Source organism: Gadus macrocephalus, chromosome 13, assembly GCF_031168955.1.
Source record: "Gadus macrocephalus chromosome 13, ASM3116895v1".
In the NCBI taxonomy this organism is placed as follows: domain Eukaryota; kingdom Metazoa; phylum Chordata; class Actinopteri; order Gadiformes; family Gadidae; genus Gadus; species Gadus macrocephalus.
Window position 1 is genome coordinate 4,200,589 of NC_082394.1, and position 25,561 is coordinate 4,226,149.

A 25,561-nucleotide genomic window follows, 5' to 3' on the forward strand; every position below is an offset into this window, starting at 1 on the left:
TCCGCCCCGACGAAAAGGGGAGCAACAGGAAGCAAGCAACTAGTGCTTAGTAGTCCTCCTCACCCCTAAAGAACCAGAATAAAGTAAGGCCGGGATCATATTGTTCCTGCAGATCCACTCAACTACAGAGCCGAAAGCCTGCACGCCAGCTGTTGGTCTGGATTCAGGTCCTGGTTCTGGTTTCATGAGGATGACTTCTTTATAATAAGCTTCATAAGCTTGCCTACATTACAGAAAAGAACCAGACGTGGTAAGTAGGTGATACGGGAAAATATCCTTCTGGAGGAACAAATGAAGGTCTGATCTTATTGTGGAGCTTTTCTTTTGAATGTGGGTTCCTTGGTTTTATGTTTTTTTTTGTTCAAACAAATGAGAGATTGTAACAGACCCGCAATAACGCTTTACCCTGGAAATTATTTGCTCAAGTATTATATTTGGGTTTTCTGTCCCATCAGATGGTGTCCAGCTGAAGAGAAACTCTGATTTGACGTATTTTACTGCACTTTATTGACGGATTAATTAACAAAGAATGCCTGGCTCCAGACCACGTGTCTGCTGCCCATTGCCCCATTTCGCAGAATCTATAACCAATCGCCTTCGGTCATTCGGCGTTTCCGGGAAATAACTAAACTTTATTCGAGCACATTATAAATCCCCTCCAAACACGCACACCGGCACACACGTGTGGACACGCATATGTTTGGCATGACCAAGCAAAAGCCTTTGTCAGCTACTTTGACGGTTTCTTCTGGTTGGCTCATGTTTTTCTTACAGGTGGCACTGGGGATACCTGAGGGTCGTTTTTCTCGCGATGTTCCATAACCAGGTGTCTGTGTTGTGGGTAGGGATCCACCCCACCCATTCAGCCATAGCCCAATAGCTCATTCGCCAACCCGACGTGTCTCTCCCATCCTTGGACTTTGTCCTTCGTTATCCATATGGGAGCCCAGCACCCAGTTTTTATTGTCTTGCTACGTTGATGATGTCATGTTGTTATTAATTTGTGGGTATGCATTGCGCCAACACAAATGGGTTTATGTATATGACTAGGTAATTGGACATCACTAATGTATTAGTGTTCAAAAGAGTTGTACTCATACATGAAGGGTTTATTTAAGATAAAAATTAAGTTTCATGCTCAGTCCAAAAGAACCAACACGGTGCAGCCTAACTTGTTTTGTACCGCACTTCAATCCCAGCCCGAGTGGCAGATGATGATCACGATTCAGAGAGCAGAAGACCAGACGCCTGCCATCCATTAGATCTAGCCTGCAGACCAAAACAAACCCACACTATTATCACCTTTTGCATTCATATGCAGGTGAGGTGTTTTGTGGCGCAAACCACTAAGCAGGAGTCTCACGTTTCCCAGGAGATTAGGAGCTTCTGGCACGCAGGAACACCAAACTCTTAGCCGGGCAGTGGGAGCCAGCCAGTTCACGTCATCACTCCCCTACCTGTAAACAATGTCATCGTTTGGCTGCTGTGCTTTCTGGCGGTTGTCGGAGACTGTGGGACATCTCCGTAACAGATACTTAAAGGACTCATAACCTCCCAAGTCCACCGCAAACTCCCCACAAACTAGGGGGATTCAGACACGGCCCTCAGGAGACAAAGGTATCCCTGGTTACATGCTGGGGGCGGCACGTGGCTCAGGAGGTACAGCGGGTTGGCAGGTAACCGGAAAGGTTGCTGTTTTAGATCCCCAACATCTCAAAGCTGTGAGTGTCGAGGCGTCCCTGAGCAAGTCCCCTCTCCCTGACTGCTTCCGACCGGCTGGCTGTCGCCCTGCGTGGCTGACACCGCCGTCGGTGTGTGGACGTGTGCACGAACGGGTTAATGTTATTGTAAATTATTATTGTAAAGCGCTCTGAGTGGCCGCTGGTTAGACAGGCGCTGTATAAATACAGTCCATTTGCATGCTAGTCGGTATCTGTAGCTTATCTGCCTAACGGAACAATCTGTGAGGCCCCGTAGCACGGAGATGTTTGGTGAAGTCGGAACAGAACCGGGCGGGGAGCCTGGGGGAGGGACCGATGAGGCCCAGCTGTAGACCCCGGGACACCCCCCACTGAGGGGAGGGGAGCTTGAGCGGGGCCAGTGAGTCTCAAGGGGTCCTGATGTGAAGCCCGCGCGTGATGCTGAGACGTGGGGGGCAATCACGTCACAGTGTGTTACAAGCCGTCAGCCCCGGTTCTTCGTCTCTTGTCGGCGGTGCCGCCTCTTTCGGTGTTCTGTTCTCTGCCCCCTGACTCACTCCGAGTCATCACAACGTGCTCTGCTCGACTCGTCAGCCTGCACCCACCGGGACGCTCTTTAACGCTGACTCACTGCAGACAGCCCGCGATGGAGGGGGAGGCGTGGGGAGGGGAGGATGGGAGGGGGGGGCACGGCAGATAAGGCTGAAACGTGGGCTACCTACCTACCGCGGCTCACGTTATTGGACTGAGCGCGTGCCTCTGTGGAAGGTACACACCATTCAGTTACTATTTACTCTCTGGTCACTTAGCCTTTGCTTGTTTCCATGGCGACTCGCCGGGATTTATTTTTTTAATACGTTTTTCATTAACGAGCAGGTAGACGGCGGGTGAACACATTAACACAGATTGGTCGGGTACAGTGAGTGGGTGAACGTATTCATCCGTCACTTTAATCATTACGAACTAAACTGAAATAATGTCACTGTAGCAGAGTCGTGGCTAAGTGCCAACTAGGTGGCTTCTACCACACAATGGGGGACACTGGGGGATGATGTTAAACTGGTTTATTGCAGTTTGATGCAGATTCCGATGCTGAGTTTGATGCAGTTTGTGCTCCATGCTGCCATGCAGGAGATCTCTCCGTGTGTGTGTGTGTGTGTGTGTGTGTGTGTGTGTGTGTGTGTGTGTGCTGATGGCTTGTTTAACCTGTGCACACTGATAACTCAATGTACAACAGGTGTGCAGCCTCACCCAGACCCAGAGTCCGATCAGCCCGACTCGTTGGACAGGTGAGGCTGCTTCAACCAGCCATCGTCCACACACACACTCCACAGTCTGCTAACATGGGGATGCAGTTGTAATAGCGGGACATGCACTCTAGCGCATCCTTCCAGGTGTCTCACCCATGCCTGTCTTGTCTTCACCTACCTGTCTCCCCCCTTACCTGTCTAACCAGGTGCCGTGTAGAACAACACCAGAAGAGCCCCGGAACGTCTTTGTTTGAGTCTGATTTGCTGAGTGACCTCTCCTCTCCTTCCCCTCTCCTACCCTCCTCTTCCCCCCCAACCCCACCAGCGCCATGGCCCAGGGCGCCAGCTTCCCCTACGAGGAGGTGGCGGAGATCGGAGGCGGGGCCTACGGGACCGTGTACAAGGCGCGGGACACGGAGAGCGGGAAGTTCGTGGCGCTGAAGAGCGTCCGCGTGCAGACGGACCAGGACGGCCTGCCCATCTCCACCGTCAGGGAGGTGGCGCTGCTCAAACGGCTGGAGCAGTTCGACCACCCCAACGTGGTCAGGTGAGGCGCAGCGGGAACGCTTACATCAATGTTTAAGGCATTAAGCACTTTTTTTCATCCAAAGTGAATTACAATGAGTTCATTTGTCAGAAGAAAGAGAAACAGCAGTATATCGCTGTCGGTACAGTAAGGATGTTCATAGAACCAAGTGCCAAGCACTGACAATCACTAGGTTAACCGACTCCCCGTATAGAAAAGAGATAGCTAGGATGAGATGCTACACAAAGTACTATTTTTGAGTGCAAGGTACGACATACGATAAGTGCATAGGAGGGGTGTGGGGGGTAATGGGGAAGCTGGTGAGCAACTCTGCAATCCCGGCATTGGCAGGGAGCTCGTTCCACCACCGTCGGTCAGATCCTGGAGTAGTAAAGAGAGAGGGCAGAGGAGAGGGAGGTGTTGAAACTAATGAACCAAAAACGCCTCTCCCTCGTTCCCTCTACTTCCCCTCTGTTGAGGAGCGTTGCCTTTCAGGTCCCGATGTGTTCCCTCAGCCAATCAGGTTGGGGGATCCCGGGAAGAGACCAATCAGAGAAGAGCCCTGTTTGTGTTGTTTTGTGATATGTTGTGTGTGGTTTTGTGTGATGATTTGTGTAATGTTATGTGATGTTTTGTGCGATGTTATGTATTTGTGTGATGTTGTGTGTTTTGCATGATGTTGTGATGTTTTTGTGCGTTGTTTTGTGTTGCTTTGTGTGATGTTATGTGTTTGTGTGATGTTGGAATGTGTTTTGTGTGATGTTATGTGTTTGTGTGATGTTGTGTGTTTTGTGTTATATGTTTGTGTGATGTTGTGTTATGTGTTTTGTGTGATGTTATGTGTTTTGTGTTATATGTTTGTGTGATGTTGTGTTATGTGTTTGTGTGATGTTGTGTTATGTGTTTTGTGTGATGTTATGTGAATTTACGTGACGTTGTGTGTTGTTTTGTGCGCAGGCTGATGGACGTGTGTGCCATCCAGCGAACGGACTCAGAGACCAAAGTCACTTTAGTGTTTGAACACGTGGACCAGGACCTGAAGACCTACCTGGAGAAGGCTCCGGCGCCCGGCCTGTCCCAAGACCGCATCAAGGTAGGGGCGGAGTCGGGGCGCCTGCATCAGCCAATCAGCAGAGGTTTTAGTGAAGCCTCTTCCAGCTAGGTTGGGGCTGGGTGAGGGGGCGGGGGCTGGGTGAAGGGGCTGGGGCTAGTAGGGGGGGCGGGGGCTACGTGAGGGGGCGGGGGCTACGTAAGGGGGCGGGGGCTACGTGAGGGGGCGGGGGCTAGTAGGAGGAGCGGGGGCTAGGTGAGGGAGCGGGGGCTAGGTGAAGGGGCTTGGGCTAGGTGAGGGGGCGGGGCTAGTAGGAGCTGGGGTTAGGTGAGGGGGCGGGGCTAGGTGAGGGGGCGGGGCTAGTAGGAGCTGGGGTTAGGTGAGGGGGCGGGGGCTAGTAGGAGCTGGGGTTAGGTGAGGGGGCGGGGGCTGGGTGAGGGGGCGGGGGCTGGGTGAGGGGGCGGGGGCTGGGTGAGGGGGCGGGGGCTGGGTTTAGGTTAGGTGAGGACCAGAGCGATCCCCACCGACCCGGAGCAGTTCTGGACTGCAAATGAGCTCTGTTCGCTGAAGCCGGCCAGACCGCTCGTTAGAGGGGGGGGGGGGGGGGGCAGCAAGAGGGATGGGATGGCTGCAGATCCAGAAAACTCACCAAAAGGGCGACATCAAAGCTGGAGTTTGATGCTGGCCACCGCAGGGGGGGGGTCTGGTTGGGGGACACACCAAAGAGGGCTTCTGAAACTGCAAACTCACTTTGATTCATGAGAGTTGAAAATAATTGCTGGGAAGAGATTTATTTCCTGCTCCTGCACCTTTCCAAAGTGTTCAATAGAAGTAATTAAACTTTACGTTTAATCATTGATCACATTTTACCAAGGTGAGGCTGAGAGCAATCTATGCATTCAGAAATAAGGAGCAGGTAGGGGTGAGACAGGTAGGGGCTAGACAGGTAGGGGCTAGACAGGTAGGGGCTAGACAGGTAGGGGCTAGACAGGTAGGGGCTAGACAGGTAGGGGCTAGACAGGTAGGGGCGAGACAGATAGGGGTGAGACAGGTAGGGGTGAGACAGGTAGGGGTGAGACAGGTAGGGGCTAGACAGGTAGGGGTGAGACAGGTAGGGGTGAGACAGGTAGGGGTGAGACAGGTAGGGGTGAGACAGGTAGGGGTGAGACAGGTAGGGGTGGAAAAAGGTAATGTTGAGACAGGGTAGGGGCTAGACGGGAAGGGGTTAGATCAGGGGTTCTCAAAGTTTTGACAGCTGAGGGCCAATTTAGGAACCCAATATTTGACTGAGGGCCGCCAAAGGAAAGAAATGTAGGCGGGAAACGCCGGCAGCATCCCAGTGGTGGAAAAAAACATTGCACCGTGGACCTCTGGGAGTGAGGTCAAGTGTGGTCTAAATCACAAAACTGAGGTTCATCCTTTCAAAGTAATGTACTGTCGGATTAAAACTGACAACAGGATATAATGATATTCTATGATATAATAATTAAAAAAAAACTTACTGGCAATGATGGAAAAGTATAACAAAATGGGAAACGACTTCACGTGACAAATGAAGAAAGAGGGAACAGAAATTGTTTGCATTGCAATTATTACATTATCTTACACATGTGGGGAACCACCCAAACCAAAAAGTTCATAAAATTCATATTATTGCATATGCAAGGGCTTTCATAAGTGTGCCATAATCTAAATCACCATTTTGTTCCCTTATTAAGCAATAGATAGTAACTTATTCTAATTTATTTATTTAAATGGAGGGCACTCTGGGTTAGATGTCGGGCTGACAACCTGCCTGGAGTTTTGGTTTGGATTGTGGAGTTTCACCATGCTCTCAATCATGGTAAGGTTCAATATGGACCATTCTTCCTAGACGGATATGCCCCGAGTACAAACACAGCCTACGAATTTGCAGGGTGCCTTTATCGTGGTAGTGAACATTGCTACAACACGGGCCATCAATGGCGATTCTACACGGGGGCCTACAGGGGCCAGTGCCCCTTTAGACATGTCCCTGGCCCCCCCCTGTGGAAATGGCACATTGCTTTGCACTTCGTTGTTACCCTGGAGTACAAAACAAATGTTTATAAGATTTTGATGATTTAGTATCCCCTAGACCAGGGGTTCTCAAAGTTTAGTAACCCAGAATTTGACTGAGGGCCGCCAAAAGAAAATAATGTAGGCGGGAAACGCCGTCAGCATCCCAGTGGTGAAAAAAAACAGAGGTCTAAATCACAAAACTGAGGTTCATCCTTTCAAAGTAATGTACAGTCGGATTAAAACTAACAAATAACAGGATTTAATTGAAAGCTAGAGAGAGTCGACTTTTCTCTTTATATTTATTTATTTTTGTTAAAATTAATATTGATATAATAATTAAAAAAAAAACATTTTCTTTTTATTTATTTTTTTACTTACATCTGTATGTCATTGCGGGCCGCCAGGAATATTTCTGCGGGCCGCCATTGGCCCGCGGGCCGCACTTTGAGAACCAATGGGTTAGATGGAAAGGGGTTAGACGGGCAGGGGCTAGACAGGAGGGGCTAGACAGGTAGGGGTGAGAGAGTTAGGCATTAGCCAGGTAGGGGTGAGACAGGTAAGGGTGATAGTAATAATAATACAACTTTATTTGTATAGCACCTTTCATACACAGAATGCAGCTCAAAGTGCTTTGCATTTTAAAAGATCAGGAACATTAAACACAATACTCAAGGAAAAATTCAAAGGAAAAATTTAAAAAAAGGAAGAATTGAAACAGTCGGCTACAGGTCTGCAGGTAGGCTCCAGGGATCAAACCTAGGACCTTATCGGCTGGTCCACTGTAGCATCTTCACCGTCCGTCCGTCTGACCGTCTATCAATCGTCTGTCAAACGTCCGTCTGTCAACCGTCTGTCTCCCCCCCCCCCCCCCCCGCGCTTCTGCTCAGGACCTGATGCGTCAGCTGCTGTGTGGCCTGGGCTTCCTGCACTCCAACCGCGTGATGCACCGTGACCTGAAGCCGGAGAACGTGCTGGTGACCAGCGGGGGCCAGGTGAAGCTGGCCGACTTCGGCCTGGCCCGCATCTACAGCTGCCACATGGCCCTGACCCCCGTGGTGAGAGGAAGTCCTCCTGAACATCACTTCCTGTTTCAATCTAACCCTAACCCTATCATGAGGTGTTAAAGCAGCACACTCGGTGTGGATGACTGGGGGGGGGGGGTGGGGGGGGGGGGGGGGGGGTATTCAGCAGACTCTTTCATCCAAAGCGACTTACAATAAGTACATTTATCAGAAGAAAGACAAACAAAAATATATCGCTGTCGGTACAGGAGGGCCGTTCATAGAACCAAGTGACAATCACTAACAATCACTAGGTTAGCCAATTCCCCGTAAACAACAAAGATGGCTAGGATAAGACCCAGCACAATGCTAAGTACTATATTTAAGTGCCGAGAGGTACAGCATACGATAAGTGCGTACTTTAAGTGCCATTAAGTCGGTCATCCTGAGGTGCAGCCGCTCTGGAAGGGTGAGAGGTAGTGTCCGTCCTGAACCGGACTGCTAGTCCAGACCGGAGACTGTAAACTAACCGGCGGTCCCGTGGGGGGTCCTGGGGGGGTCAGGTGGTGACGCTATGGTACCGGCCCCCTGAGGTGCTGCTGGGGTCCAGCTACGCGACACCCGTGGACATCTGGAGCACCGGCTGCATCTTCGCCGAGATGTTCCGACGCAAGTGAGTGGAGCCCCCCCCCCCCGCCCAACCCCACCCAACCCCACCCAACCCAAAGAGGCCCGGCCCCTCCTAGCCAGTGTTTGCTGAGAGCGGATTTATTTAGAAGATTAATTTCACTAAAAGCAAATTCAGCGATTTGCGTTGAAAATCCATGAAAATCCATCACTTTTAGGATTCGTTTTTTATCGTCGATTTATGGAATATAATACAATGACATTTTTGTTTAAAACAGTGGAACCTAATAGATGGGTTAGCCTGCGTTGGCGTGGGGCTCACTTTGTCTTAACACTTTTTACAACTTTATTCTATTCTATCCTAATCTATCCCGATATTTTGTGAATAGTATTCTACGTAATGTCTTGGATACTTCTTGAACTCAGATCTATGGCTTGATTTTGTCAGCCGGTAGATCTGCTTTTTGTCGGGCAGACTGCTGAACATTTGTTGTTTATTGGTCACGAACAAATCAAGCTTGCTTCACTACTGGTCAACGCTGTACACTCCGTGATTGGCCGTGCTGCATGCCAATCAAGACCCCTCTCCATAATTACAACGTGTTCCTGGACAGTAATTCATGCTGTGTCCCAGGCATTCCCTCTAGAAGAGGGGGGACTATCCGATAATAAATAAATCAGATTTGATCACCATTTCACGCATTCCCGCCATCTAGTGGTAAAACCCTGTATTACAGGCCTCTGTGCTTAACTCGTTATAGACTCATTAATGAGAATACATAGATCCTTTATATAAGCGTGAGCAAGTGAAACCGCAGAGGCATGCATGCTAAACATGAGCTGAATAATAATAACCTCATTAGCTTAACGGCCGTGGTAAAACCATTCTCACAGGCACACATCCCGGTTAATATTAATTAGAATCTGTGCTCGCAGCAGTCCAATAGATCATCACAAGTATTCCTGGCCCTCTGCCCAACCGACTCAGAGCATCACCAGTCGTCTGCATCACTCCTTCAACACAGGACCTCTCTCTCTCTCTCTCTCTCTCTCTCTCTCTCTCTCTCTCTCTCTCTCTCTCTCTCTCTCTCTCTCTCTCTCTCTCTCTCTCTCTCTCTCTCTCTCTCTCTCTCTCTCTCTCTCTCTCTCTCTCTCTCTCTCTCTCTCCTCTCTCTCTCTCTCTCTCTCTCTCTCTCTCTCTCTCTCTCTCTCTCTCTCTCTCTCTCTCTCTCTCTCTCTCTCTCTCCCTCCCTCTAGACCGCTGTTCTGTGGAGAGTCTGAAATGGACCAGTTGGGGAAGATCTTTCAGTGAGTACTGGTGGAGTGCTGTGGTTGTTTCACGGTTAGACTCCAGCCTCAGGGAGTCCTCTCTAACTTCGCCCATGTGACCCGTGTCCTTCCAGAGTCATCGGCCTTCCGTCAGAGGAAGAATGGCCCAAGGACGTCACCATCACAAGGAAACAGTTCCTGCCTCCCAATCACCCTCCAATCACAGACTTTGTTCCGGAGTTGAGCGAGCAGGGGGCGGAGCTCTTGCTGGTGAGGCCTTGACCAATCGTATGACATCAAAATAGGAAGTTCTTAATGATTGGTCATTCAGTGATCGACAGAAGGGAACTGAGCCCAACCGCTCCGGTCTGGATTTGTTTTGGATTTTGGGATTTGGCCCTGAAGGGTTTGACATTTAGAAGCTATAACTGTAATCTTATCGGGATAGTGTGGTGGCTAGGGGGCTTCCAGCAGAAGGTTCTAGGTCTGAACATTCAACCGACAGCCATAACCACCCCACTTAACCCCAGTAGGATTTGTATCTGGCGTTATGACTGAATGATGGTGGAAACATGAATGAAGTTCTGAATCACCTGCCTTTTCAGAAATCCCAACTTTAAGCAAAAACTTTTTTTAACATATTTTCTCTTTACAGGAAATGCTCACCTTTGACCCGCTGCAGAGAATATCTGCTCTGAATGCTCTGGAACACGAATATTTAAAGGAGGAGGAGACCGCGGACACGGACGGGAGCACGAGAGAGGGCGACGCAGTCCCCTAACCTCAGCTAGCGCCGTCTGACTCGTTACCATGCAAAGGATCTAGGACTCTGGATTATGGGACACACACACACACACACACACACACACACACACACACACACACACACACACACACACACACACACACACACACACACACACACACACACACACACACACACACACACACACACACACACACACACACACATGCCTACCTACCTAGCTACCTACATACATACGTACGTATGTATTGCAACCATACATATAGACTAACAGACAGGCACGCATACTCCCAGTGGATCTCTGATTACAGGCTGAGAATGGAATATGATGATGATGAAGAGGAGGGTATTAAGGGGATCTTCGTCATCTGCTCAACATGTAAAACGTTACAAATGATGATTTATGTTTTCTGAATGAATAATGTCAGTGTTTTTTGTCGGTCGGGTTCCGCACCAGACGTTGATAAGAGGCGGCCCTTGTATTCCATCATCATTCCGTATGGCCGTCGCTGCGTCACTCACTGAGCAGGACGTCTGCCAAGCTAAACATGTGAGTGACCTCACGGTCTCCACACACACACACACACACACACACAGGGTGACACAGACCGCCGGTGAACCGTTTGCGTTCCGACGTCACTAGCCTCTTATCAAGGTTGAACCCCTCCTGGAAAAACGGAGTGACATTGTGTTCACCACGAATGTACCGACGCACAACGTGTGGTTGTGTTTCTGGAGGAGGGGGATGTGTTGTACCGATGGTTTCCCCTCTTCCCTTTTTCATCTGTAGCACCTCCTGCCATGAACCCGCACTGCGAAGACCAATTATTAAAGCTGCTCTCACCACGTCTGGCTTCGTTTGTGCCGTGTACAGAAGCCGTGTCCCGCTGCGCGTTCGTAGAGAGACGCACGCACACTCCACCCTCTAGCGCACCGCCGGAACCCGCCGGAAACACGACGTCTAATTAAAACGGCTCTTGAGTTCTGTGCTCGCCAGGAAAAGGGTGCCGTCATGCTTCCCTTGGAAGTGGTGGGAAGGCAGAGTGTTGAGGGGTTTCTATGCATGGATGTGGATGTTTTTCACCGACTTCTTCTCACGTATGATGGATGGGAGATGGATACTGTGGATGGAATGGAAACAAACTTTTCAGGCGAGAACAAACATATCGAAAGGCCGCCCACGAGGTGCAGAATACTGATGTATTTATACTGAAAGGAAATTATGAATCTGTAATGGAGGAGGGTATTCAGCCACCCTGGAGTAGATTTTACTGGTGTGTTTTTCTAGTATATCTCAGCAAGCGTTGTTGTGGCAGCAGTGAGCAGGTTTTCCTGAATAGGAAATGGTTTGTTTGACACTAGAATACCAAAATACAAACTCATGTTGTTTGGGAGCTGCTTACCTCTGGCTGCTTTTGTCCCTCAACCTGTTACGACAGGCTGCTCGGTGTCACCTGATCCTCGCTCTGATGGAGGTACTCGGCCATGGAGTGGCACTGGAGGAAGATCTGGCTATTTTTAAAACGCAAGACGGCCTTCTTGAAGATGGACGTGTGGGGCACCGGCCGGGGAGATGGTGATGTTTATGAACAAAATGTACTATTTCTCGACAGGTTCCTACAGTCATTGTAGGCAAACCCGAATATTTGCATATTAGTACATGAAGACATCATGAAGAGGTCTCATATGACTGAACTGTCTTTGTGTTTTTTGGGATTTAACTTGTGCTACAATTATACTCTTTCTACTCGACAGGCCTGTCCACTAGTTTAAACACTATCTTGCCATTGCTGGAAGCAAATTGGTTTAGCCAATCAAAACATTGTTGATGTGACCGAGTTGATGTGACCGAGTTTAAGCACATTAGTGAAGAGAGCCCCACCTGCTAGGACAAATCACATGGAGACATGACGCTGAAGACTCATTCATGTGATAAACAAACCAAGTTCTCTCATATTGGTGTTTTATCAGATTGGTTCTTGGACTCAGAAACAGACTGGAGAGAAACCTGTCCCCACCAGTTCACTCATGTTTCTGACTCCTTGAACCAATCTGATGAAACACCAATATAAAATAACTTACTTTGTAGGCCTAAATCAGGTTTTATTGGAATAGAATAAGACAATTCAAATAAAGCCTTTATAAAAAAAAAGTGTCCCCAAAGCAGGATTGGAACATAAAGGCATTGTAATAACAGTGTTGGCAACTATTGATGTAGGCCTACAACTTAAAGAATAATTTATCAAATAAGAATAAACATAGAATCAATGCCCTTCTGTTTAATAGAATTCAACATCGTCAATGTAGGGCCTGATAAACAATCACAACAGTTGCAAAAATATTCTGTGGAGATTTAAGGAAAATGCAATCTGTGCTGCCTGTGTTTTAGGCTGTCAAAGTTAATCAAAAATATAAACCCCTTCTAAAGCTGTATTGCACACAGACAACAGGTTGCAGAAACAGCGCCCTCTAGTTAATGAGCTCCGAGATGTTTGTCATTCGATCCGTTAAAAAACCCGTGAGATGGGAAGTGATCATCTCTATGTGAAGTCAGGGCCTGTGATTAGACATGCTAAGTGCCCACTGAGAAAACACCTCGCTAGGCCTTACTTATCAACTCCTCCATCATGGATCGGCCTTAATGGTTTTAATCTAGACTCATTTATTAATTTGGATTTATGAAAGTTAGGCCAGTATTTATTTGAGTAAGTGCGCTCGCGTCCTAATTTAAGAAAGTGTATTAGTGAAATAGGTAAAAACTTGTAGACATTATGACTATTTTTGCTTTCGTTGCTAATTACAGACGTTCTCATGTGTGACGTGGCTTTACAGGCCTATATTATGTGTTTTAATTTTTTATTTAAACCTACCCCCATTGAGTTAAATAATATCCATATTGTTGCCAATTAATTAATGCTAACCCCTCTGGCAGACGGAGAATAATGAACAACGACAGGTGAGAGACATATATATATATATATATATATATATATATATATATATATATATATATATATATATATATATATATATATATATATATATATCCCCACAGCCTTAATTGTTACCGCCCTAATTAGGGGGACACGGTTAACCCCCCCAGACCCTCCACCATCAGCATCCCCATCCTTCTCCAACCCCCCCACCACCACCACCACCACACATACACACCCACCCACACACACACACACACACACCCTAACCCTCCCCCTCCTCACTGCTGACGCTGCCTCGGAGCCTCATAGCCTCGAAGCCTCATTAGCCTCATAGCCTCGTAGCCGGCTAACAAGGTGGGCATCTCAGGGGGCTGCTAGGAACGGTACCACTGTGAAGAGCGAGAGCAGAAGAAAAAATCGACTAAAAAGCCCGTCCTGGAGGAGGGGCTCTGGGCTGGAGGGCTTCCGCCCCCCCAGACCCAGTTTATTGACTCGCTAATTGGAGGAGACGCTGGGAGAGAGAGGCTGGGAGACGAGGCTGCGGTGACCGCGAGACGAGAGGAGGAGATGCAGACTGAAGCACAATGAAGCTGTTGCTCCGCCGCTGCCGAGAGATGCTCTCATCCACCTGAAGAGCAGCGGGACAGCAGAAGGTCCACCGCATCCCGATGGACGTTTCGCCGTGTGGACGGTACCGGAACCGCTGGGGACATCGTCTGAAAGACACGCCGTCGACCGGAGAACTCCGCAACCAGAGGCGTCGTGACAAGTGAAGGATTTTTTCCCGTCCCTCCATCCGTGGATTCTAGTTTCACCTGTTTCCTCCCCTCGCGTCTCCATGGATGAACCGCGGGTGTTTTTCGGCGCGTCCTCCGCGGTGGGCCATGTGGGATCACACTGAGACACAGAGCCAGGGTACAAGACGTTTCAGTGGGATTTCTCCAGAAGCCAATGAAGGTAATGCTGGGAAGAAGAGCCCCGTAGTATGAGCCTTCATTCACACACCGAAGCTGTTCCTTTTCAAAAAGGGAACATCCTCAATGTGAGCTGTTGCATAATTAGAGTTTCCCGGGTCTCCGGCATCAGAGAGCCTTGATTGTCTGTCATGTCTGTATGTCAGCTTTGTGGAGGCTGCAGGAAACCGGGTTCTGGTAGAATGACACGCAGAGCCGCGAGATCCAAAGGTTATGAATGAGTCAGTGCAGACTATAGTAGTGGCGCTACCGCTCCCAGAAGGTGTTAATGGCCACTGACCCTGGAGCGGCCGTCCTCACACCGTAGTAGCACCGTCAGCACCGCCAGTGTAACAGCGAGCAGAACCCTGTGAGAACCAATTAGGACGGAAAAGACGTATTTTTTAGCATCAGATATAAATAATTGTGCAGAATTCTCCGGCTGTGCGTGTGGTTCATTCACCTGTTCTCTATCTCCTCCCTGCTACAGCCCGGTCGCTGCCGGCCATAGCTATGCTCCGTTGCCGCGGGTGATCGCTTCGTTCCTGCGTGCTTCCCGTCTTCTGGCCACGATGAGCAGCTCCAGTAACCCCCCCAAACGCAACACCTACCTGATCTCCCTGACGCTGGTCAAGCTCGAGGCTCTGCCAGACGGGGAGCAGGAAGAGGATCAGGACCTGGACCAGGACCAGGACCTGGACCTGGGCCTGGAGACCCCCCACCCGGGAGCAGACCCCCCAGGTCCGGAGCCGGACCCTGAGGAGGTGCCGTGCAGGACCGCCCCCGAAGAGGAAGATGCAGAGATAAGTGAGGAGGAGGAGGAGGAGGTGGAGGATGATGAAGAGGAGGAGGAGGAGGAGGAAGAGGTAGAGGAGGAAGAGGTAGAGGAGGAAGAGGAGGAGGAGGAGGTGCCGACCAACAACGGAGGTCTGCCTCCGGACCCCGTGGTCCGGGCCCCCCAGGCGAGACCCCCAGGGAGCCTCCAGCTCAGGGAGGCCTGCTTCCGGGCCCCGCCTCCCCCGCCGCTCACCGACTCCATGAGGGCCCTCGAGAGGGGCTTCTTCCCCGAGGGCGGGGTCCGCGGCCGGGAGGGGGCCCGCCCCCGGACCGAGTTCTACCGGGACCCCCCCAGGCTGTTCCTGAAGCGCGAGGACGGGGGCGACCTGAGCAGCAGCCAGTCCCTGCAGCGCTGCAGCGTCTCGCCGGCGGTGGTGTCGCCGCAGGTCGGCCAGCGGCCCCCCGAGGTGCTGATGCGGTCCCACGCGCCGCCCCTGGCCGAGCCCCCGTCCTGGTGGGAGAAGAGGGAGGCGCGCCAGAGGCTGCTGGCCTCCGTCAAGACCCTGGACCGCCGGGAGCACCGCTACGGGGAGCCGTCGCCGCGGGCGACCACCGCCACGCTGGGGCCGTACCGCGCCTCCTGGGCCGACAGCGACACCAAGGCCACCCTGATCCGGCCCGGGTACCCGGCGGGCGCGGGGTACCCGGGCCTGGTCGGGCCCAGGGATCCCCCCTCCGCCGGAGACCCCCGGTTCCAGCCGGTGTCCGGGGTCCTGCCCCCTCCCCCGCCCCCTCCTCCGCCCCCGGCCGCGCCCGGACCCCCCCCCCAGAGGAAGGGCAAGAGCCGCACGCTGGACTACAGCGACCTGAGCGGCCTAGGCGAGGACCCCCGCCGGGGGGGCCCGCGGGCGCCGGCCCGGGACAGGAAGATGCTCAAGTTCATCAGCGGCATCTTCACCAAGAGCACGGGGGCGGGGCCGCCGGTGGCCCCGCCCCCCAGCACCCTGTACCCCCCCGTGGAGCGCTGCTCCAGCGAGGACGAAGGTAAACCCCCGCCGGGTCCCAGCTCAGACCGCCCGTCGTGTGCTCGCTGTGGTCACTGGTCGCTGGATAGCCTACAGTCTGTGGCAGGCCTACAGGCCAACAGGTGGAGGGTTTATGCTGTAGACGTGAAGCGATGCGACAGCCTGTATGGTGACGTTAGCATGTCTGATGTCTCCTCTCCACTCGGTTGGCTTTGGAAAGAGGACAGCCTGTGTGGTCAAATGTGCACGTCTCCTCTCTACCTGGTGGCTTTAGAGGGAGGACAGCCTGTGTGCTAACGTTAGCATGTCTCCTCTCTACCTGGTGGCTTTAGAGGGAGGACAGCCTGTGTGCTAACGTTAGCATGTCTCCTCTCTACCTGGTGGCTTTAGAGGGAGGACAGCCTGTGTGCTAACGTTAGCATGTCTCCTCTCTACCTGGTGGCTTTAGAGGGAGGACAGCCTGTGTGCTAACGTTAGCATGTCTCCTCTCTACCTGGTGGCTTTAGAGAGAGGACAGCCTGTGTGCTAACGTTAGCATGTCTCCTGTCCTCTCTGGTGGCTTTAGAGAGAGGACAGCCTGTGTGCTAATGTTAGCACGTCTCCTCTCTACCTGGGGGCTTTAGTAGATGCCAGCCCAGGGATGGTTCCTCTTTGGGCGGAGGCCCTGCATTAGGATGGGCGGCTGCCTGCAGCACATAAGAGCCCCATCAATGGGGCCTTTCAGACACGATGTAAGTGCGATATAAGCGCCGGTCCAGTCGTAGGCTGGGACCTCGAGTGCAGATGCAAAGCAAAGACTAGGATGCAAATTAGGTTGAGTGGCTATTAAGCAGTACGGACCTCTGGCTGTTTATAGGGAGAACACATAAAAGCAAGCAAATGAGTCTGAGAGCCTTAAACCAGCCCAGACGATGTTTTGACTTAGTGGGCCCTTTAAATATGTTGCAAGTACCGGGAGAAGATCATAGTCTGGATCAGATTCAGAGGCACAGTGAGGAGGTAATGAGATGACATCTCACTCTGTGTTGAGCTGATTCAGACTGTCAAGTAGTGCTTCTCCATCCAATGTATACACAAATATATATATATATATATATATATATATATACATTATATTGATTCATATGATAATGGGTTATCGACTGGCTGTCGGTTTGCTTCTCATATGAGATCTAAAGCACCTCAGCGTCTTCCTAGCAGAAGACTTTAAACTTTGATTTGAATCCTAAACATTAAAGTATTCGTTTTGACTCGTACGTACAGTGTAGATGACAGCTTCCCAGGTAAAGTGTGCACCTGTATCTGAGTGTTTGTACGGTTTGTCGGTGGTCCTTTGAGGGTAGTCGTGTGATATCTGCTCTTGATTGGGCCGGAGGAGAGGAGCGTGAATAATTAGGTTGAGCGGAGACAGCCGGACCGCAGGAAGCGCGAGCGCACAGGAGAGGGGCCACTTCCTGCTGGGGGCGGAGTCTGATCCTCCAAATGGAGCTCATTCATTCAGATGTTCAGCAGCAGCATAATAAGGACACGTTCCAGTGTGTGTTTCACACAGTGAGTGTGTGTTTGACAGAGTGTGTGTTTAATACACTAAGTGTGTGTTTAATACTGTTAGTGTGTGTTTAATGCACTTAGTGTGTGTTTAATACTGTTATTGTGTGTTTAATACATTTTTAGTGTGTGTTTAATACTGTTATTGTGCGTTGAATACACTTAGTGTGTGTTTAATACAGTTAGTGTGTGTTTAACACATTGAGTATGTGTTTAATACAGTTAGTGTGTGTTTAACAAAGTTAGTGTGTGTAGTAACAGAGTGAGTCACTGTTTAACACAGTTAGTGTGTGTTTAATACACTAAGTGTGTGTTAAATACTGTTAGTGTGCGTTTAATACACTTAGTGTGTGTTTATTACAGTTAGTATGTGTTTAATTCAGTTAATGTATGTTTAATACACTTAGTGTATGTTTAATACACTTAGTGTGTGTTTAATACACTTAGTTTGTGTTTGACACACTAATGCCGCTTTTCCACCGCACATGTAGCTCGACTCGACACGACTCGACACGACACGACTCGACACGGTAGCAGCACGGGTGCTTTTCCACCGCAAATAGTACCTCCTGGACGTGGGCGGGGTCGGCTGCGCGAAAGGGCCGTGACGTATTTGTGTACGCGACGCAAACAACAAATACGCAACCCACACATGGACAGAACCCACATAACAACAATGGAGGACATCGATCGCATTACTATTATTAGCTGGCATGTTGAAGAAGTTGGAGAAGTGGAACATGTTGGCTGCGCGCTGCTATGGATGTTACCAGCATGGTTGCCATGTCGCTCTCGTGACTTCGTCACACTCTCTGGCCAATCAGTCGCCGGCCGTCTGCCGACGTCACCTTTTAGCATCGGCTCAGCTCGCTTGGAACCTAGAGCGAGTAGGTACTAGAAAAAGCAGCCACTTCAGGTACCAGATACCATGGTACCGCGGTGGAAACGCAAAAAATGCGAGCTGAGTCGAGTCGTGTCGAGTCGTGTCGAGCTGGTACCATGCAGTGGAAAAGCGGCATAAGTGTGTGTCTAACAAAGTCAGTGTGTGTTTAATATAATTTCTGTGTATTTAATACAGTGAGTGTGTTTAACATGGTTAGTGTGTGTTAAATACAGTTATTGTGTTTATAATATAGTTAGTGTGTGTTAAATGCAGTTAGTGTGTGTTAAACACAGTTAATGTGTGTTTAATACAATTAGTCTGTTTATAATACAGTTATTATGTTTAGAATACAGTTAGTGTGTGTTAAATACACTTGGTGTGTGTTTAATATGGTTAGAGTGTGTTAAATACAGTTAGTGTGTATTTAGTACCGGTAATGTGTATTGAATACAGTTAGAGTGTGTTTAATCCGGTTATTCTGTGTTTAATACAAACCTTCGGGTGTCCCCGACAGGGAAACATAGTCGTTACACATGTACTACATTTCCCAATAGCAACAGAGCATCACCTGCTTACACACACACACACACACACACACACACACACACACACACACACACACACACACACACACACACACACCCACACACCTACACAAACACACACACACACAATCACACACACACCTACACACAAACACACACACATACACTCATTGATTAAGAAAATTGTCACACACACACACACACACACACACACACACACACACACACACAAACACAGGTTCATTGATTAAAACAATTCTCTCTCACACACACACACGCGCGCGTGCTCCGTCCATACCATGCTATTATTTCATAGCGAGCCGCGCAGGAGGCTTCTGGAAAAAAATCAGTTGCCATGGCAACAGCCATCCCTGAGTGGTGGGTGTTTGGAGGTCTGTGCGATGCCGTCGCTGACGGACGGATGGCATGGGGGATGTGAGGAGGAGGAGGGACAAGCCCCGCAAGATGGCGGGCTGGGGGGGGGGGGGGGGGGGGGGGTGCTCCAGAAGCCCCCGTTGTTCGCCAGCGGCCGTCTGTCCTCTCCTCCAAAGGTTAGACTCCAGCGCCCCGGCCAATCACACGCCGGGAACCTCTCTCCCTGGTGTTCTGGCATGAGCCCCGTTTTAATAATGGGCGTATTGTTTGGGTTGTATTTCAGAATCTCCACTGCCTTGAGTCTACGGGGGGCTGTGACTGTAGCCTGGAGGGTCAGGCTATGAAGGCAGCCTTTTCAGTTATCTGTTTTACCACCAGAGCCGTTAAGGCTTATACGTGGGATTGAACCCCCAACCTTCTGCCCGCCCCTTGTTTCAGTCGTGTTTCAGTCGTGTTTCAGTCCTGCTATTCTTACTCTTCGGAAAACAACATTCACCTCCAAGTCATCAACGAGGTGCTTCTGTTTGTGAAGAGGTCCCTCACCTAGTGAAAGAGCAGGGGGCGGCCGTTAGGAGTTAGTTGGCTAGATACCAGAAAGTTGCTTATGTTCGATCCCCGGCTCCTCCTCGCTCTGCGTGTGCCGAGGTGTCCCTGAGCAAGACGCCGGCCTCACCCTGACTGCTCCCGACGAGCTGGCTGTCGCCCTGCGTGGCTGACACCACCGTTGGTGTGTGAATGTGTGCATGATTGGGTTGAATGTTAGGCAATATTGTAAAGCGCTTTGAGTGGACGCTGGTGAGAGAAGCGCTGTATAAATGCATTCCATTTACCGTTTTACCAAAAGAGCGTCTGAGGTTCAAGGCTGGTCATCACCAGTAGTGAATGAGAATCGTTCTCTGTTGTACCAGGTTTCTGCTTACTGAGGGAATTCTGCTGGTGATCAGACCATGTTGTTACTGCCTGTCCAGCAATACTAATGGATTTTCTTAATGAAATCACTTTAATTGATTCACCTCATGATTCAATAATGTCCGTTATGTATATCTATCCCTAGTAAGCCCATCGATTCTCCTATCGATTCTATACAGTGTGCTTCAGCATTTATAATTAACCTCATTGACCGAATGGCTTCCAGCACTGTATACTGAAGAGTAGCTACAGTATATATATGAATATATACATCCACATACACAATGTGTGTGTATATATGCGACAGTATCTGGTAAATCTAACACCTGTGATCTGTGTCTAATTATATGTTGTGCGTCCTGGCACTGGCAAATAGTCCTTAGCATTGTGTAGCATTATCCTAGCTATCGTTGTTGTATACAGGGAGTGGGTTAACCTAGCGATTGTTAGAGCTTGGCACTCGGTTCTACGAAACATCCTTACTCTTACCGACAGCGATATATTGTTGTTTCTCCTTTTCCTGACAAATGTCACCTTATTGTAAGACGCTTCGGATAAATGCGTCTGCTAAACGCCCCGAAGGTAAATGTGAATGTGTCTGCCGGCGGGGTAGGGGGGGGGGGGGGGGGAGTAGGGTGCGCTGTAGGGGCAGGCGCGCTCGCTCTCAGGTGGTGATGGTTCCACCAGGCAGGAGTAGGAGGAGGGCCCGGTTGGTTGGAGGTTCAAAGGGTGTGTGGTCTCGTCCCTTCAGCCCCCATCCAGCGGATCCCACTCAGCCCCCCCTCGTCAGTGGAGGGGAACTAATGAGCGCTTACCGCTCAGGGCTGTTAAGTCTTACATTAAAAAGCTGCGTAATCCACCGCTTGGAAAGCTTCGATACAGCGAGCGTCAATGGTTTCATTAATCCCATTCTGTTGGGTGATGTTATTTTACTGGGCTGGAAACCACACAAAGCCATCCTCACGACGCCCTCTTGTTAAGCATCTTTCTTTCTTCCTCTCAGTCTTTCATTCTTTAATTCTTTCCTTCTGTCCTTCTGTCTTTCTTCACCAGCGGCGTGTGCCAGTCAGGACTGGACTTTCAAGCAGACCGTCCAGGAGCTTCACCTGGTAAGAGTCCAGACAGCGGGACACAGCCAAGGGCGGTCTGAAGGCAGCCTGATAATAACGTCAGTGTGTGTGTGTATTGTGTGCGTGCGTGCGTGTGGGTGTGTGTGTCGGTGTCTGTCTCGCTCTGTGTCTGTGTGTGTCTGTGTGTGTGTGTGCGTGTCTGATTCTGTCTCTGTCTCTGTCTCTCTCTGGGTTTGTGTGTCTGTGTGTGTGCGTGCGTGTGTGTGCGTGTCTGTATCTGTGTGTGCGTATGTGCTTCTGTACGCGTGTATGCGTGTGTGTGTGCATGTCTGATTCTGTCTCTGTCTCTGTCTCTCTCTGGGTTTGTGTGTGTCTGCGTGCGTGCGTGCGTGCGTGCATGCGTGCATGTGTGTGCGTGTCTGATTCTCTCTCTCTCTCTGTCTGTCTCTGGGTTTGTGTGTGTCTGCGTGCGTGTGTGTGTGCGTGCGTGTGCGTGCGTGTGTGTGCGCGCGTGTGTGTGTGTGCGTGTGTGTGTGCGTGCGCGTGTCTGCTCTCCAGGGGGTTCTCGGAGGGCTCTGCAGTGGAAAGTCTGCCCTGGTTCACAGACACATGACTGGGAGCTACTTGCCGTCTGAGAACCCTGACGGTTCGTACTCGCAACCTTGATCCGTCTATTCTCCGAGACGCAGAGCCCGGTGTCCCACTAACGTAATGAGATGTAAAGGAAGCTCTGCTCTATTTCTGGTTCCCACAGGGCGCCAGTACATCAAGGAGATGCTGGTGGACGGCCAGAGTCATCTGCTGGTGATCAGAGAGGAGACGGGGCCGCCAGATGCTCAGGTGACTCCAACATGGCAACGCAGATGAGCTTCACTGTCTTGTGCCTGTAGGACAGTGGTTCTCAAACTTTGAGAACCACTGTGCTTTTTCAGCCGAGTGCCCCCCTTCACCGGCACAAAAAAATGTAAAAAGAACATCAATAATGTATATGCGTTCTATTTGGCAATGTTGATATGAATATTAAAAGGGTGCAAATACTCTTAATTTATTGAGAAACGTGGGCCTGTGCTTCATGCAACTGTTGGCTCATTTCTCCCGCACAAAAGAAGTCCAACGCCAGGAGAGGGTCAGAGCGTGTAGAGGGGAATCCATTAAAATATATTAGTCCTGAAACCGACAACGTTCAACTTTCTGGCTGCGCTTTCTTTCTCATAGATTCTCCTTTGTCCTTGTTTTCAGAATTACATTTCAACAACCTTTCCATTTTCTCGATTTTCTATTGTCTAGCTTTCAGAACTGTTTCTTCAGTTTTTTATTTTTTCCGAGTACCCCCTGCGCTAGTCCAACGACCAGTGTCCAGCCGCTACCTCCGTTTGAGAACCACTGTCCTGTTGTGGGACGTCTGCTCTTGAGTCTCTCAGAGCTCCCCGCTCCTCCGTCTGACCGTCTGACCTCTGACCTCCGCCCTCCGCCCTCCCTCAGTTCGCCTGCTGGGTGGACGCGGTGATCCTGGTGTTCAGCCTGGAGAACGAGGCCAGCTTCCAGGAGGTGTACCGCAACTACCACCAGCTCAGCACGCTCCGGCCCATCGCCGAGATCGCCTTCATCGTGGTGGGCTCTCAGGGTGAGAGAACCGCCCGACTCCCATTACTAACGGCATGGAAACCCCGTGAGCTTTCAAACCAAACGGTTCCTTTGAACGGGACCAGAGGGTCTCATTCAAGTAAGTGTTTGTATGCACTGAAGAAATAGTACTCGGCATCGTGTAGAATTTTATCCCAGCTGTCGTTGTTGTGTACAGCGAATGAGTTAACCTAGCGATTGTTACTGCTTGGCACATCCGTACTGTACCGACAGCGATATATTGTCGTTTTTATCCGTCTTCTGACAAATGGAGTTATGGTGAGTCGCTTTGGATAAAAATGTCTGCTAAATGCCATAAATGTAAATGAATGAGGTGCCCCCCCCCCCCCCCCCCCCCCCCCCCCCACACTCATCGACTGAGATTGCTGCTGTAACACCCCAGGATGAATGATAATGAACAGACTGAAACGGGACTCGAGGTGTCGCCCTGAGTGTAACGTACGCCGGTGATGTTGCAGATAAGATCAGCAGCAGCAACCCGCGGGTCATCGGCGACGCCCGCGCCCGCCAGCTGTGCTCCGACGTGAGGCGCTGCACCTACTACGAGACGTGCGCCACCTACGGCCTGAACATCAACCGCGTCTTCACCGACGGTCCGTGCCCCCCCCCCCCCGTCGCCCTCCGTTCATCCATTCATACAGCTATAGAATTTCCGATACCGTTTTTTTTTCCTTCCCGATACCCATTCCGATTCCTGAACTTGCGTATCGGCCGATACCGAGTATATACCGATACAGCATCTAGCATTGTGACTACTAACAGCACATGTTCTTATCGAAGGGTTCTCTTACAATGAAAGCAATGGTCGGTTCACTTACTGTCGGCAATTTTATTTTCAGAAATAGATCATTTACACTTATAACATATAATCATAATAATACATTTGTATTCTTGTACTTTAGCGTGAGCATCCATGTTTTTCCGACTCGGTGGCTCGGACTTTCGACTTCCGGCCGTTAACGAACGCAGCAGAACACCTCACGTGTTTCTGACATTCTCTGCCTGTGTAATAAATTAGCTAGTCATGTGATGTTGTCGGATCGGTGCAGACACTTAAGTACTCGCGATACCTAAAACTGCATTTCAGGCGGTATCGGAGGAATTTCCGATACTGGTATCGGTATTGATATCGGTATCGATACCTTCCTCCCCCCCCCCCCCCCCCCCCTAACCCTAACACAACACACCGGGTTCACACCGGGTTCACACCGGGTTCACACCGGGTACACACCGGGTTCACACCGGGTTCACACCGGGTACACACCGGGTACACACCGGGTACACACCGGGTTCACACCGGGTTCACACCGGGTTCACACCGGGTTCACTCGCAGGCCAACGCTTAGCCTTTCTGCTTTCTGCTCCACAGCTGCTCAGAAGATCATGGCGGCCAAAAAGCAAGCGGCGCTATTGGCCTCCTGCAAGTCCCTCCCCAACTCCCCCAGCCACTCAGAGGGCTCCACGCCGGTGTCGGGGGTGTTCCCCGGCCAGGTGAGACTCCGCCTCCTTAGCTCTGTCACCTCCCCTCCACCATACACATACACAATACAAATACACATACACAATACAAATACACAATACACATACACTTACACAATACACATACACATACACAATACAAATACACAATACACATACACTTACACAATACAATACACATACACAATACAAATACACAATACAATACACATACACAATACAAATACACAATACACATACACATACACAATACAAATACACAATACACATACACTTACACAATACAATACACATACACAATACAAATACACAATACACATACACAATACAAATACACAATACACATACACAATACACATACACAATACAAATACACAATACACATACACTTACACAATACAATACACATACACAATACAAATACACGATACACATACACTTACACAATACAATACACATACACAATACAAATACACAATACACATACACAATACAAATACACAATACACATACACAATACAAATACACGATACACATACACATACACAATACAATACACATACACAATACAAATACACAATACACATACACATACACATACACAATACAATACACATACACAATACAAATACACAATACACATACACATACACAATACAATACACATACACAATACAAATACACAATACAATACACAATAACAATACAAATACACTTACACAATACAAATACGCATACACAATACAAATACACAACACAAATACAGAATATAATTACACAATAACAATACAAATACACATACACAATACTAATACACAATATAAATAAAAATAAACAATACAAATACACAATACAAATACAAATACACAAAACAAGTACAAAACACATACACGTACACAATACAAATATGGGCGTGCATTCTGCTTAGTATCCTGGCTCTGACCCCCCCCCAGGCCAGTAACGGCGGGCAGAGCAGCGACTACTCCTCCTCCCTGCCCTCCACGCCCGTCATCAGCCACAAGGACCTGTGTGCCCGCCAGGCCCGGGGGGCGGGGCCAGAGGACAGCCCCGCCCCCGCCGCCGCCGCCGCCGCCACCGCCCAGCGCAGCGCCGCCCCGCGGAGACGCACGCCCCGCTTCACGGTGAGGACCCCGCCCCCCCTCTGGGGGCCCCTGGGGGCCGGGGGG

At 49.8% G+C, this 25,561-nt stretch overlaps 2 protein-coding genes across 5 annotated transcripts in view; both read left to right on the top strand.

Annotated features, from left to right (window-relative positions):
- Positions 1–11,076, top strand: cdk4 (cyclin dependent kinase 4). The gene is made up of 8 exons (XM_060068535.1): positions 1–250; positions 3,276–3,497; positions 4,434–4,569; positions 7,455–7,622; positions 8,132–8,241; positions 9,453–9,503; positions 9,599–9,734; positions 10,120–11,076. Exons 2-8 carry the CDS (start codon positions 3,280–3,282, stop codon positions 10,243–10,245), a joined length of 945 nt encoding a protein of 314 aa, XP_059924518.1. The 5' UTR covers positions 1–250; positions 3,276–3,279; the 3' UTR covers positions 10,246–11,076.
- Positions 10,636–25,561, top strand: part of LOC132470098 (arf-GAP with GTPase, ANK repeat and PH domain-containing protein 1-like) — a 23,787-nt gene continuing 8,861 nt past the window's right edge. For 2 of the 4 annotated variants that reach the window (XM_060068245.1, XM_060068247.1), the window contains exons 1-9: positions 10,636–10,780; positions 14,610–15,940; positions 21,235–21,290; positions 21,810–21,897; positions 22,006–22,091; positions 22,734–22,875; positions 23,354–23,488; positions 24,265–24,386; positions 25,328–25,516. In XM_060068245.1, the coding sequence (XP_059924228.1) occupies positions 14,692–15,940; positions 21,235–21,290; positions 21,810–21,897; positions 22,006–22,091; positions 22,734–22,875; positions 23,354–23,488; positions 24,265–24,386; positions 25,328–25,516 (2,067 nt within the window). In that variant the 5' untranslated portion in view covers positions 10,636–10,780; positions 14,610–14,691. Of the gene's footprint in view, positions 10,781–13,441; positions 14,124–14,609; positions 15,941–21,234; positions 21,291–21,809; positions 21,898–22,005; positions 22,092–22,733; positions 22,876–23,353; positions 23,489–24,264; positions 24,387–25,327; positions 25,517–25,561 lie in introns of those variants that run through there. The other 2 variants (XM_060068246.1, XM_060068248.1) reach the window with 2 other exon arrangements.

Coding starts and splice junctions, on each gene's coding strand:
- cdk4 (XM_060068535.1), top strand. CDS start 3,280: ATGGCCCAGGGCGCCAGCTTCCCCTACGAGGAGGTGGCGGAGATCGGA. Junction 9,504..9,598: donor CAGTTGGGGAAGATCTTTCA/GTGAGTACTGGT, acceptor GTGTCCTTCCAG/AGTCATCGGCCTTCCGTCAG. Junction 9,735..10,119: donor AGGGGGCGGAGCTCTTGCTG/GTGAGGCCTTGA, acceptor TTCTCTTTACAG/GAAATGCTCACCTTTGACCC.